Source organism: Anomaloglossus baeobatrachus, chromosome 3 (assembly GCF_048569485.1).
Source record: "Anomaloglossus baeobatrachus isolate aAnoBae1 chromosome 3, aAnoBae1.hap1, whole genome shotgun sequence".
Taxonomy (NCBI): Eukaryota; Metazoa; Chordata; class Amphibia; order Anura; family Aromobatidae; genus Anomaloglossus; species Anomaloglossus baeobatrachus.
Window position 1 is genome coordinate 129,770,733 of NC_134355.1, and position 15,609 is coordinate 129,786,341.

The following is a 15,609-nucleotide window of genomic DNA, read 5'->3' on the forward strand; positions in this document are numbered from 1 at the left end:
TAGTTTGGTGGGAGTCCGGCCCCATCCTCCCCCTCACTGAATAGCCTCCAAGCTGAAAGACAGGATGTGATCAGTGTATGGAGCAGAACCAATCCAAATCCAATAATAGAAAAGTGATCTACAATACCTGGAGGAAGAGGTTTGTTGTTCTGCTCCATATACTAATTATGTGCGGTATTTTCCAGCTCTGCAAGCAGCTGATTGATACACTGTTTACATCGGCGTATGCTGGCACTGCACGTGGCTGATCGGCGGGGATGCCTAGTGATGGAATGTCAATTGGTGATGATTGGTAACCTACCCTAAGAATAACACATTAAATTATGGATTTACGGCACTCCTACAGGTTATGATAGGTGCTCAGATAAGGTCCAATCCTGTCTCTTCATATAGAAAAATAATCTGGCACTCAAATGATGTGAAAGCAAAAGATCCCTTTAATTGGGTGTTTCAGATAGCAGTGTTTTAGTTTCTGACGTTTCGGTCAAGCAATGACCTTCCTCATAACACTGTCATGAACGTTAGGTGAATGAATGATGGTCTGTAATAACACGCTGCTGAATGCTGCAGCTCAGGAATCAGGTCAGGTGGAGCCGGTCGGCGTGGGGTACAGCGAAATCGCTATGGTGCTTGGCATTGATTGACCAAAACGTCAGAAACTAAACACTGCTATTTGAAATACCCAATTAAAGGGATCTTTTGCTTTCACTTCATTTGAATGCCAGATTATTTTTCTACCCTAAGAATAATCCATCAAGATTAGAAAAAGGCAGGCTGCCCTGGATTGCGTTGTTACTTCTTCACGCATCACATCAACTTCATGCTGCTCCGTTTGATGCTCTGGCTTTGTTATAGGGGTTGTGGCCCTTTATTAGTTAAGTGTTTGCTCTTTTCTTCTCTGTAAAGGTGATCAAGTCTGCTCGAGTTATGAAGAAGTCCGTAGGATATCTGATTCCATTCATGGAAAAGGAGCGGGAAGAGATGAAAGCTATAACTGGAATTACAGTTGATGATGTGAGTTTTTCGCCAATAACAATCTAGTTACCAAAAACATGTCATGTTATCCAGTGATAATAAAGGTACCAATTTCTATTATTATTTGTTCAACTTTGTTTTATGGATCTAAAATATTATTAGAAATGTAATTTCAAGCCATTAGTTTGTATTAATAGGTAATGAACAGATAAGGCCCCCACCAATCTCCAGAATGTGGATTTTGTGTCCCTTTCTCTCCTTGGCCATAGGGCTGTGGCTGGACAGGTCTGAATGGAGCCGCCAGCCTCACAAGCTGCTCTACTCACGTCTATGACTGGCGATAATGGCCGTGTAGAGCAACTTTCAGCAACTTCCATTTCTTGCTAATTTTTTCCTTCACATTGGTCCTCCCTGCCTAATGGCGTTGCTGGATATCTTCCCTTTTCACTTCACTATACATTATAGCAATGAAATATAAATAACACCTTATTAATGTTACCATAAACCAAATCTTTCTGTTTTTCTGGATATTTTTAGGATCCATACCAAGGAACCATTGTAATAGCTACAGTTAAAGGGGATGTACATGACATTGGTAAGAATATAGTTGGCGTAGTGCTTGGCTGCAACAATTTCAGGTACGTTGTAATGAAATACACAATAAATGCATGTAAATAATATCAATGTTAGTCCATATCCTTTTTTATATTTAGATTTTGTCTGAGCTTCATCAAGTGCAGCTTTTGAATTATCATTTCAGATTTTTCTAGTATTGTTAGGGGGCCATGTGTTCTGTAAACTACCCCACTCCGCATTGGGCTGGGTTCCATCTTCCACTCGAGTAGCTTTGATCATGCTCAGTGGTTATTCCATAATGCATTGTAAAGCTGTGAGTTGTCACAAGATCTCTTACCACACAGAACAGTTATTGATTTATTTGGTTTTGTGGGGACTTGTATATATTTTTTAATTTAAATACAAAACTTTTTATACTGAAACAAACAAGGACCACGGGCAGATCGCATAACGGTATTAGCAACAACTGACTAATCATAATATCAAAGAGCAAAAAAAAAGAGTCTTTAAATTTGCTATAAGCAAGAAAGGTACCCAAATAAGCAATTATTTTAAATAATTAGAACATTTATTAAAGTGATATGCTTTAGGGTATAACAAACATACAAAAATATAGGACAGGAAGGAGGGGCTGAAGGGGAAAGAACCCCACGTTTCCCAGAGAGATGGAGAGAAAAAAAGTTTTTCTAACTCCAAATGGGTGATCTCAATTAGCTATAGGGAAAATGCCCAAGGCACAAGTAAAGCTGCATAAGTATTAATAATAGACTCATATAGAGTCCATATGTACTTCCAAATACAATATAGAGATATAGGCAGTGTGCTTCGTCGGGGGAAACACAAAACACGTGTTGGGACGCCGGTCCCCACGTGTTATCCCGGTACTCCCGGTGATCTGGCATCGGTAAGTAGCACTGCCTATATCTCTATATTGTATTTGGAAGTACATCTGGACTCTATATGAGTCTATTATTAATCTTGATGCAGCTTTACTTGTGCCTTGGGGATTTTGCCTATAGCTAATTGAGATCACCCATTTGGAGTTAGAAAACTTTTTTTTTCTGACGCCTCATTGGGGGACACAGGACCATGGGTATTATTGCTGCCTATCCATAGGAGGACACTAAGTAGATGCAAAAGCATAGCTCCTCCTCTGCAGTATACACCCCCTGGCCGGGCCAGGCAACCCCAGTTTTAGCTTAGTGTCTGTAGGAGACACTTCCTTTCAAGGTTTGTTATTTTGTGAGGGCGACGGTTTCCTTTTGGGACCGATCTCCCACTACCATCAACGGGCGGGAACGTGGAGTGTTGCCTCCACGTACCCCCTCCTGCGACGCTGGATCCTGGGCTGGATGACGGGTTCCACAGACACCGATTTTCCAAAGCCCAGGGTAGAGGCCTGTGCCCCTATAGCCCAATTTCTCAGCTCCTCCTTGCAGGCTCTGAGTTGAATATGGCACCAATTCCTCATCCCCTCTTTGCAGGCTCAGAGTTGAATATGACACCGGTGTGACCGGACACAGCAAGCTGACTCTATTTTCACTGCCTGGACGGAAGCAGTGTTTTAAGGTGAGATCCCCCCTGACTGGTTTCCCAGACAAAGGGAGAAAAGACGCTGCAGCATTTACAAGGTTCCTGCGCACACAGTGTTAACTTTTCTCTAGCTTGCTGGCTGGAGGCGGGGGGGGGGGGGGGAAGTCCCTCGCTGTTTGCAGAAAGTCCTGCAGATAATTTCCCGGTGGCAGGGGGAGGGCCCAGGGCTCAGGGACTCACGCTGTTTTTCTGCTCTGTTTATTTGCTCTAGCAGAAAAGCCAGCTGATAACCACAGGTGACACGCTGTGTGTTGACTGGAGGGAGAGGGAGGAAGAATATCAGAAGCTCCCTTCCTGCCGTTTTTTACTACCCACAGCAGGGGGGCACACTGAATTCATCTTCGCGCTCTTTTAGCGCTAAGCCCCCCCCCCCCGCGGACGCAGTAAGCCCCGCCCCCCCAGGAAAGCATGCGAGATCTCCATAGAGCTTAATCCTTCCCGAGGCCAGGGCCATCAGCTGATCCTGGTGAGGTGCTTGCTTCAATTGTAGCTCTACTGAGCATTGCTCCCCCTCCTGGCATACTCCTATTAGGAACATGCAGAAATCTAAGGGCACTGAGAGTGCTAAGGCCCACATAGTCTATTATTCAGCCTGCACTGCCTGCCACGCTGAGCTACCACGTAAACACACCTCTTCTCTCTGTGAGTCCTGTGCCCCTATAGCCCAAGACCCCCCTGCCACCACCGCCGCAACCGGCAGCCCAGAGCCTTGGGCCCCCAGCCCACCGAAATGGGCACCGTTTCTGTCCCAATCCATGGAAAAACTGTCACAGAACCTGGCGCTGGCTATGCAATGTCGTCCTCCACACCCTTCTGGGTCCCTGGACGGAACGCAGCCTGAGGATACCCCTATGGAGGATCCTTCTGAGGTAATCCGGGCACATGCTTCACCGGTTGCAGGGATCAGGAAAAGAGCACACGGCCGGGTGTCTCCAGCGGGCTCTCCCTCGGGAGCACACAGGGCAGGCTCTCCCACATGCTCCACGGTTTCTGAAGAGATGGAGGAGGGAGAATGCTGTTTATACCAAGAGGATTCCTTGGTTTCATCCTCCCCAGATGATCAAACTGCAATAGACTCCCTTATAGCAGCAATCAACCAAACTCTGCATGTGGAGGATCCCCCATCCACTACCACTGACCATGCGGTCTCCTTTAAGAGGGCAAGGAAACCCCAAAAGGTTTTCGCTGATCACCCAGAGTTTCAGGATATCCTCACAAAGCAAAGGGAGAAGCCTGACAGGCGCTTCACTAACTGAAAACTCATGGAGTCCCGGTACCCTTTTGCCTCACCTGCCCCTAAGGGCTGGGCCGATCCGCCCTCGGTCGACCCCCCGGTCTCCCGCCTTACCACAAAGACTCTCCTGTTTTTACCCGATGGTTCCTCCATCAAGGACCCGACAGACAGACAGGTGGAGCACCTCACCCGCTTTGCTTTTCAGGCTGCGGGTTCCTCCCTCTCGCCCTCCTTTGCCTCTGTGTGGGTCGCAAAGGCGATCTCGGTCTGGGCAGAATCCCTTAACACTTCGCTTGAGGAATCCCAGTTCACTCATACCTTCACAGAGGTAACAGCTGAAATTGCCGCTGCGGCGGAGTACCTCATCCAGGCCTCCATGGACGCTGCTACCTGCGCAGCGTTTGCCGCCTCAAATACCATAGCCATCCGTAGAGCTCTCTGGCTCAGACAATGGCGAGCGGACTCTGCCTCCAAGCAGTCTCTCACGGGCCTTCCCTTTTTTCCAGACCGATTGTTTGGCGAACGTTTGGACAAGCTCATTTCTGACGCCACGGGAGGAAAGAGTACCTCCCTCCCCCAGCTGAAGTACGTCCACAGTCCTCGTTCCGCTCCTTTCGGAACTCATTTGGTTGGTCGACATCCCATGCTGTCCCCGCCACCAGCCCCGGACTACGCAGAGACTGACCTTCTCAGCTCTCCCCAAAACCCACTTCGTCATGGCAGCCTAGACCGAAACAGTCCAGGACTAGGGAGACTCGGCCACGACCTTTTCCCCCCTCATGACTGCTTCGGCGCGCCGGAAGAGACACTCATTGTAGGAGGTCAACTGCGGCTCTTTCAACACATCTGGGCTGCCGCCTCAGACGACAAATGGGTGCGAGACCTTGTGTCTTCCGGTTAAAACATAGAATTTCGGACCCGACCCCCGAGTCGGTTCTTTCTCTCAAACCCCCCAAAGACTCGAAAACGACGCAAAGCTTTTTTCTCAGCAATCCACTCGCTCCAAACAGCAGGAGTGATAATGCCTGTCCCAGACGACGAGAAGTTCGGGGCTTTTTATTCCAACCTCTTTGTGGTCCCCAAAAAGGATGGGTCAGTTCAACCCATCCTGGACCTCAAACACCTGAACAAACGTGCACGTACGGAGATTCAGAATGGAGTCCCTAAGGTCCATTATTGCATCCATGGTCGAAGGGGAATGCCTCGCCTCCATAGACATCAAGGACGCGTACCTGCACATACCCATCGCCCCAGATCACCAAAAGTTCCTCCGCTTCGCAATTTAGGACTCCCACTTTCAATTCGTAGCTCTACCCTTCGGCCTTGCCACCGCACCAAGGGTCTTCACCAAAGTCATGGCGGCCGCCATGAGCGTCCTTCACGCCAGGGGAGTAGTCGTTCTCCCTTACTTGGACGACCTCCTCATCAAGGCCCCCTCCTTCCGCGACTGCTCAACCAGCATACAGATCACTGTGGACACCCTATCCCGCTTAGGGTGGCTAGTGAATCTGGACAAATCATCCCCGATCCCATCACGATCCATCACCTTCCTGGGCATGTCCCTGGACACCCGTCGGGGCTTGATCCTTCTCCCTCAGGACAAGGTGATCACTCTTCAACGACCGGTACGCTGCCTTCTACGTCCTCCGTCTCGCTCCATTCGATTCAGCATGAAAGTGCTCGGCAGGATGGTGGCGGCTATGGAAGCAGTACCCTTTGCTCAACTGCACCTCCGCCCACTGCAGCTAGCCCTTCAAGCGTCCTGGGACAAGAGCCCCTTCTCCCCGGACAGACATCTTCACCTGACGCCTTCAGTCAGGTACGCACTCCGCTGGTGGCTTTGGTCCTCATCCCTATCGAAGGGGAGAACTTTTCTCCCAGTGAACTGGCTGGTCCTGACCACGGACGCCAGCCTCCTAGGCTGGAGAGCAGTGTACTGGCACCACACTGCTCAAGGACGTTGGACGCCCCAGGAGTCTTTCCTACCCATAAACATCCTGGAACTTCGCGTGATCTTCCTCGCGCTCAGAGCGTTCTGCCCTCTACTAGCGGGTCGTCAGATTCGAGTCCAATCGGACAATGCAACAGCTGTAACCTATATCAATCGGCAGGGGGGCACTCGCAGCAAAGCGGCTTATCTCGAGGCCCACAAGATCCTCAGCTGGGCCGAATTGACGGGGTCAGTGATATCAGCGGTACACATACCGGGGGTAGAGAACTGGGCAGCAGACTTTCTAAGTCGCCAAGGCCTGGCCGCCAGAGAATGGTCTCTCCACCCAGATGTGTTTCTACACATCTGCACTCGCTGGGGCACACCAGATGTGTACCTAATGGCCTCAAGGTTGAATGCAAAGGTACCCACGTTCATAGCCAGGTCACGCGACCCGCAGTCCATCGGCGCGGATGCTCTAGTCTGCTCCTGGCACCACTTCCGCCTGCCTTACATATTTCCACCTCTACCTCTGCTGCCGCGGGTAATCAGGAAGATCAAGGCAGAGGGAGTCCTGGTGATACTGATAGCACCGGACTGGCCCAGGCACGCCTGGTACGCCGAATTAGTACATCAGAACTTCAGAGCCCTGAAGCTGACGGCAGGGCCATTGAGACCTGGGTATTAACAAGAGCGGGATTCTCCCCCGCGGTTATTTCCACCATGATCAGCGCCCCAAAGCCTGCTTCATCCCGCATTTACCACCGTACGTGGAAAATCTTCCTTTCGTGGTGCAGGGAAACTAACGTCCAGCCTATGCCTCTGGCCATCCCCAGAATTCTCGACTTCTACAGTCTGGCTTGCAAGCGGGGTTGGCTCTCAGTTCCCTTAAAGGGCAGGTCTCAGCGCTCTCAATCTTCTACCAATGCCGCCTGGCTCAAAAACCGCAAGTCAAGACCTTCCTCCAGGGCGTTTCCCCGTACAAACGGCCGCTGGACCCATGGGACCTCAACCTCATTCTGGACGGTCTCCAGAGGTCTCCCTTTGAACCCCTCAAGGAATCCTCCCTTGCTCTTCTGTCCTGGAAGGTAACATTCCTGGTGGCAAATACGTCCATCAGACTTGTTTTGGAGCTAGAAGCACTCTCTTGCCGCAAGCCTTTTCTGATCTTTCACCAGGACAAGGTGGTTTTGCGCCCCCTTCCGGATTTCCTTCCAAAGGTTCTTACCTCGTTTCATTTGAACGAGGACATTGTTCTGCGTTCATTTTGTCCACACCCAGTTCATAGGGTGGAGAGGTCTCTGCATTCGTTAGACCTCGTCAAAGCTCTCAGATATTACATATCCAGGACAGCCCCCTTTAGGAAAACGGACTCTTTGTTCGTTATTCCTGAGGGGCCTAAGAAGGGACAGGCAGCTTCAAAGGCGACTCTGGCTCGCTGGATTCGCTGTGTGATCCAGGAAGTCTACCGCTTGCAACTCAAGCCCATTCCTAGTGAGCTGCGGGCTCATTCCACGTGAGCAGTTGGTGCTTCGTGGGCCATTCGGCATCAGGCTTCAGCGGAACAGGTGTGTAAGGCCGCGACCTGGTCTAGCCTACATACCTTTTCAAAGCATTACAGAGTCCATACCCAGGTTTCAGCTGAGGCAAATCTGGGTAGGAAAATTCTGCAAATGGCAGTACAGCACCTCTCTCAGTAGGTGCTCCAGGCTGTCTGGGACTGGTTCCTAGTCCTTGGGTTGCGCGGTCTTGTTTTTATTTTTCCCACCCATGGACTGCTTTAGGACGTCCCATGGTCCTGTGTCCCCCAATGAGGCGTCAGAGAAAAACGGATTTTTGTGTACTCACCGTAAAATCGTTTTCTCTTAGCCATCATTGGGGGACACAGCACCCACCCTATTGCCCTGCTGGGCCTTGGTTCTCTCAGTACCTTAATTGGTTATGACTCTTCTTTTCTCATGTTCCTCTGTTGAGAAGTTTTTACTGTTTTTTTTTCTCCTACTGCTTGTGTACTAAAACTGAGGTTGCCTGGCCAGGCCAGGGGGTGTATACTGCAGAGGAGGAGCTATGCTTTTGCATCTACTTAGTGTCCTCCTATGGATAGGCAGCAATAACACCCATGGTCCTGTGTCCCCCAATGATGGCTAAGAGAAAACGATTTTACGGTGAGTACACAAAAATCCATTTTTCTCTCCATCTCTCCGGGACACGTGGGGTTCTTTCCCCTTCAGCACTCCTCCTTCCTGTCCTATATTTTTGTATGTTTGTTATACCCTAAAGCATATCACTTTAATAAATGTTCTAATTATTTAAAATAATTGCTTGTTTGGGTACCTTTCTTGCTTATAGCAAATTTAAAGACTCTTTTTTTTTGCTCTTTGATATTAAAACTCTTTATACTACTGAAAAATTCTCCTTAACTAAAATGTTTGAAAATTTGGTGATAAACTCTTTTGCACCTCAGTTTTTGTTGTGGGTGTATAGGGGAATTTAACATTAGTTACCAAGTTCCCCCACAGCAGTGGGACGGTCTGTGATCCATCAACTTATTATTAGGGGAACTCTCTTATAAAATAGCAATTGTGTTCCGTAGAATCTCCTTTAAAGGTAATCTGTCTAGAAGATCATCCATCCCCCCCTAACCATATTCATGAGCCTGCTGAACTTGAAAGTAAATTCCTGAAGACTTTCATGTTTTTTATCTGTTGCTGTATTGTCAAGTGATATGCTTTTCAATTCAAATGCAAATGAAGCAGTAAGTGCTCTGGGCAAGATAGAGCACTTCCAAACCTCTACCTCTTGTGGTTGACTCATTGCCCAGCAGCAGGCTCTTCAGCTTGATTAATAGCCCACTGTCTGATTTCCTTGTCTGGTGACTGAAGTCACACAAATGGGGAGCTACCAATCAAGCTAAAGAGGCTGGATGTGGGCAATGGAACAACAGATAGATGATATAAAGGTGTCAATGGCTCTAGCCTTCAAAGACCTGCTTGGCCATGCAGGTGGCTTTGGGGATTGATATTACTGACAAATTGGTTTTAAACCAACATAATGTAATAACCTGTATGTAAAATAAAAATGTACTAATTCTTTGATATGCATTATAGATTTTTTAACCCCTCTATTCCATATATTTAGTTGTTCTCTAATACATGCATCAGCAATGATATACCTGTGCATTCAAGATCAGAGATGTTGGTAGTGTAGCCATGAAAAAAGTTGAGATAGTTAGCTATTCTATTGTAAATTATGATCAGGTTTTTACACTTCCAGGGTTATTGACCTCGGTGTCATGACTCCATGTGATAAAATTCTGAAATCAGCCATTGAAAACAAGGCTGGTAAGTAAAACACTGTTGGGCTTACTTTTTTTTGTAGTTTCACACAGTTTGTTGTATTAAATTAAAAAAGTACATATGACATTTAGCTGGGAGAAATGTGGGGTTTTATGTAAATAAGCTTGAAGTGTTCTTTTCTAAAATGTGTCTGTGCTCTTTGACTCACACTGGAATGCCATGTTCTTTTTTTATTCCAAGTAATTCCAAAGTTTAAAGGGAACTGTTTATGCAGCAGGACCTCTCAGTGCTTCAGATTACAATGTCACACCCACAGTAGTCTGGCATGCCCCCTAATCTGATTGACACCTTACTATCAATATACAATCTCTATAGAGAGCCTCCTGTGGTCGGGACAGCTCTCACAGCTCTGTTACATGGCTAAATCTAATAATTTTGATTGTGTCAGATTACTGGATGCAGCCGTTCTAAGTAATGCATTGTTCTAACTTCTAAGTGATACCTCTTTGGATTCAGGATCTCTTTGCCTACATCATGCTGCTCTCAAATGAGCTAGCAAAACCTGATGACAGATTCCCTTTTAAGTAATGTGCTAATTAATCTTTATTGTGGTCTTAGCTCCAAATCTTCATATAGGCCATTAGCGATCTCTAAAGCCAGCTTTACACACTGCAATGTATCTTACGATGTGTCGGCGGGGTCACGTCGTTAGTGACGCACATCCGGCATCGTAAGGTACATTGTAGTGTGTAACAGCTACGTGCGATTGCGATTGAACGTTAAAACGTTCATCGCACGCACGTCGTTCATTCCTCATGGATTGAACGTCAGATTGTTCATCGTACCCGGGGTAGCACACATCGCAGTGTGTGACACCCCGGGAACGATGAACAGATCTTACCTGTGTCCTGTGGCTCCCGGCCAGTAATGCGGAAGGAAGGAGGTGGGCGGGATGTTTACCTCCCACTCAGCTCCGCGCCTCCGCATCTATTGGCCGGCTGCCGCGTGACGTCGATGTAACGCCGAACGTCCCTCCCACTCCAGGAAGTGGACGTTCGCCGCCCACATCGAGGTCGTATGGACGGGTAAGTATGTGTGACGGGGGTTAATCGTTTGTGCGGCCCGTTCAACAAATTGAACGTCACGATACTATATCGTGTGCGAAATTGCAACGTGTAAAGCAGGCTTAAGGGACCTTGTATTTCATACTTTGACTTTTATATGGGTTATCCAACATTTTGAAAATTGTTTATAAAAAAAAAACAATGCTGATCTCTTCGTCTCCCTATGGATTCAATGTCGATGCTACAACTTAAGCCCCTGTCACATTTAATGACTTTCCAGTGATCCCGAAAACAATACAACCTGATAAGGATCGCTGGTGAGGTGTCAAACGGTCAGATCTTCCCAACGACGCAGCAACGATACAGCTACCTGTATCACGATCTCGGTCGTACGTGTCTGAGCTCTGAGTTGTCAATGAGGTCCTTGGTAAGACTTCAAACACATGGATGCATCCTGCCCAGCAGGACCTCGACGATAAAAAAAAAAAATAGTTCAGGCCATTCCGACACGACCAGCGATCTCACAGCAGGGGCCTTGTCGCTGCTATGTGTCAAACGTAGCGAGATCGCTGCCGAGGTCGTTGTTGCATCACAGAATCTGTGACTCAGCAGCGATCTCGCTATGTGTGAAGGTACCTTTATTTATAAACAGCTGTTAGCTAATTGCACTTATTTGGCTGTAGCGGTCATGTGTTCGACGCTTGTAAAGGTTGGTTGGGAGGACTGAAGGGGCACTCCTACCGGATCTGCATCGGCATGATGTCAGTTTAGCTTCTTGAGCGTTGGACAACCTTTTTAATGGTCATCTAATAGTATGTAGTAAGCTACAAAGTTTCTCCTGCTGGTGTCTAGAGCAACCTGAATGTCATCATTTAAATTTCAGTCTTTGCAGGATATTTGGAGCTTGATATCAAGTAGATAATAGTTAAAACTACTATAAAAACATTATCAGAATTTAGGACTTAAAAATTGGGCTGAAAGGTAGAGATTTACTTCAAGCTAGTCCAGTACGTAAGATTCATGAGAACACTATGAAAATTGCTCTACACTTCCTTTCTTTATACATTGAACCACCGGTGACGTATAGTTCTGCACAGGTCCTTAGCGTCCGTTGTATAGTAATTATTCTTTGTCTCCTGCAGATATTATTGGTTTGTCCGGCCTTATCACCCCTTCCCTGGATGAAATGATATTTGTTGCCAAAGAAATGGAACGGCTCTCGATTAATCTTCCACTTTTGATTGGGGGAGCCACTACGTCCCGGTATATCTTTTTTTTTTTTTTCCTTATTGGTTAGGCTTGGAACTATAATGAACATTGATACGTAAAATAATATGTAGCTGTGGCTCTGCACTTTTTGGCCTTTTCTGTGTAATAATCTCTGTGTATCAAATACATATTTTATTTCTATGTGCCTTTCATGTAACTGCTTTTTATGTGTATTGCTATAACTTTGCAGGACACACACTGCTGTGAAAATAGCTCCACGTTACAGTGCCCCAGTGATCCACTGTTTGGATGCGTCTCAAAGTGTTGTGGTGGTAAGTTCCTTCTTTTATGTGTATTAAGATTACACACACAGACATTAGCTTACTGTTTTTTGTTTTTATGGGGTTTTCTTAGTATTTATTGTTTTATTTTCTTTCTATCTTGTTTTGGGTCCTTGTGAACTTGTTTCATCTTTCAGAATTATAAAAGTGTTGAGTAGCTGTATTTCACTAATGTTGGCTCGCCTTTAATTCATGTGTAGATCTAGCAGCCTTGTAGCTTATCTACTTGTGTATGCTGTAATTATGTGTTGGGTGATGTGTCAAATTGTCCCATGTACTACAGCAAAAATACATAAATATGACTTGAATAACCAAAAGTGAATTAGATATGCCATAGTCTGCTCATTTCTTGGGGTCATATTTTTAAACCCTTTTGGATATGTATATTTGGGCCTATTAATATCCTATACAGTGTGTCCACCCATATCTTGTCCACCGCCATTAACTTGAGAACAGCGGCAGCTATAGGCATAGAAGTGGTGTCTAGGTATAGTAAAGTAGCCATGCGCTACGCAATGAAACCACCTATAGCGCCACCTGGTGGAAAACAACAGAGTTAGCATTTTTTATCTCAAATGGAACGAGAGCGGAAAAAAAGTGAAATACAAAGTTGTAGGGCATCATCAATTCATTACGAATCGACACCTTGCATACAGAAATGCTATGATATGAAACCCATGACACCCCTCCCCCCCACCCCCAAAACATTGAATGCTGGTCACGCGTATGGCGCTCATTTAACTTTGATGCTCAAAGTGGCCACCGTCAGCTGCAATGCATATCTGGACTCTGGACAGCATACTGTATCTTGATGCACATTATGCAATATGGTAGGTGACACGTTTGCACAAGCATCTGTGATACGTCGTTGTATGTCCTGCAATGTTGGTGGAGGGGTTGCATACACCTGCAGTTTGATGTGACTTCACAGAAAGAAGTCCAATGGGGTCAGGTCAGGTGAGCGTGGAGGCCACTCCACGCAGCCAGCATACCAAATGACTTGTAGGAAGGTCTCCATGAGGTATCGCTTCACGTCCAAAGCCTTGTGAGTTTTACACGTTCTAATCATAGCATTTTTGTATGCAAGGTGTCGATTCGTATTGAATTTATGATGCCCTACAACTTTGTAATTCACTGTTTTTCTCTATCTCGTTCCTTTTTCGAGATAAAAATGCTAACTCCGTTGTTTTCTACCAGGTGGCGCTATAGGTGGTTTTATTGCGTAGCGCATGGCTACTTTACTATACATAGACGCCACTTCTATGCCTATAGCTGCTGCCGTTCTCAAGTTAATGGCGGTGGACGGGATATGGGTGGACACACTGTATACCTGTATCTGTACAGTTTGCATTGATGGTCATAGTTTTATAAATTCCTGGTGTTTCGCAGTTGTCCCTTTTTAACACTAATACTGGTACAAAATATTTAGTACTAAGAGGTATAATATGGCCAGGCTTTGGCTAATTCCAATGTAAATCTACTCCACTATAAATGTGAATATTGCTGTTAATTAACGATCTAGTGAATGTTCCCATTTCTTTTACTCAGTGCTCCCAGCTGCTTGATGAGAATGCAAAGGAAGAATTTGTAGAAGAAATAGCAGAAGAATATGAAGATATTCGCCAAGATCACTATGACTCTTTAAAGGTATGGACTGTGACTCAAACCTTTTTTTTAAAAAAATATCTAGTGCTGCTGTTCATTCTCTAAACTCTATTTTGGGTGCTGTGAATATACAGTACATCAGTAATGCAATTGTCTAGAAAGAACTACTATAACTTTGCACACTGGGATAAAGACGTGCCTCAGGTTTTACACAACAGACAAAGCGTGTACAGGTGAAAACTTCCCTGCAAATTCAATGGAAGTGAACAGATAAAGTTACTAACTTTGGTAGCACCTCCTTTTCTTGCTGTTCTAGGGTAGAAATATTTTCTTCCATAGTGGTAATAGAGGTAGGGATCCATATCCATGATTTAGAGTAAATGTGTGGGTTAGTTTCTTTTTGGGTGGTAGCTTTGTGTAAATTAGTTTTCTCTATCGCTTCATTGAGGGACACAGGAAACCATGGGTGTATTGCTGCTGCAGCTAGGAGGCTGACACTATGCAAGAAAACTAACTCCTCAGCAGGATACACCCACCGACTAGCACAAGCTACTCTGTTTTATCTAGTGTGCCCCCATTGGGGGGGGCACAGCACCCGCCCTTATTGGTTTCTAACATTGAACAATTGATTGGTATTTCCTAATGTTACTTCTCCTACTGCTTTCTCAGTAACTGATTAGCTGGGCTCCAGTTCGTGTGTATACCCTGCTGAGGAGGAGTTAATTTTTTGCATAGTGTCAGCCTCCTAGTGGCAGCAGCACCATACACCCATGGTTTCCTGTGTCCCCCCCATGAAGGTTCAGAGAAAGAGATTTTACGGTGGGTACCCAAAATCTTTTTTACTCTACGTTCAAAGTCTTTCCTTTTTCAAGTTTATCTGCCAAGGATGACTTGCTTGTCTTAGCGTTCACCAATTTATTACATCCAGGAACACCATCATTTAAGTCTTATTTTACAAAAAAAGAGACATGTTATTGGCTCTACTCTTCAAGTGTCTTCTCACTTATGCAGGTTCTAGAGCGAATAGGATAAGAACCTGAATAATGGTTGTGCTCTGCATTCACTAACAGACTAGTCAAACCAATCATGTACAGAAGAAATAACGTGGCACTCGACAAATGGTGAAATAAACTGGATTTCCATTTGATCCAGGTGCTTATGTAGGTTCTGCATGGGCACTTACTCCCCTTTTGTCTCCTCTAGTAGTATTTAGCCATTTATTTAAACCTACAAATCTTTCCAAAAGGAAGAGGTCCAAAGACTAAACATAGAACTAAAGCAGGTGAGACCCAATGTAAATGGGTAAATATAAATAAATACAAGGGAATCACAAAGAAAAAAAGGACCAAAAAGATAAATTGTAAAATATACCAATAATTTATTAATACAAAAAGTGAACAAGTTGCACAGTGGTGGCAAAATAGAAAACAAAACTATCAAGCCCAGAAACACGCAGTACCTAGATGGACATAAAGGTGGCAGTGTAGTCTGCTGTATAAGTACCATGGAGTCAGTATTATTGATGGCTGAAGGAGAGGTGTTTAAATCATACAGCAACCGCTTGAGTAACCCCAAAGTGCTTTCTCCAGAGACCGCCACCCTAAGGCTATGTGCCCACGTTGCGTGTTTACATGCAGTTACGCTGCGATCTGCACCGCAGCGTAACTGCATGCTTCCTGCGTCCCCTGCACAATCTATGGAGATTGTGCAGGAGCCGTGCCCACGTGGCGTATTAGAGCGCAGCGCTTCGGCGGCTGCCTGAAGCGCGCGTTCTAAGAAGTGACAT

The 15,609-nt window shown here is 45.9% G+C and overlaps 1 protein-coding gene across 2 annotated transcripts in view; it reads left to right on the top strand.

Moving 5' to 3' along the window:
• Window positions 1-15,609, top strand: part of MTR (5-methyltetrahydrofolate-homocysteine methyltransferase) — a 188,203-nt gene that overhangs the window by 131,913 nt on the left and 40,681 nt on the right. For both annotated transcript variants that reach the window (XM_075339442.1, XM_075339443.1), the window contains 6 exons: window positions 907-1,014; window positions 1,513-1,613; window positions 9,582-9,649; window positions 11,811-11,931; window positions 12,128-12,209; window positions 13,767-13,865. In XM_075339442.1, the coding sequence (XP_075195557.1) occupies window positions 907-1,014; window positions 1,513-1,613; window positions 9,582-9,649; window positions 11,811-11,931; window positions 12,128-12,209; window positions 13,767-13,865 (579 nt within the window). The remainder of the gene's footprint in view (window positions 1-906; window positions 1,015-1,512; window positions 1,614-9,581; window positions 9,650-11,810; window positions 11,932-12,127; window positions 12,210-13,766; window positions 13,866-15,609) is intronic.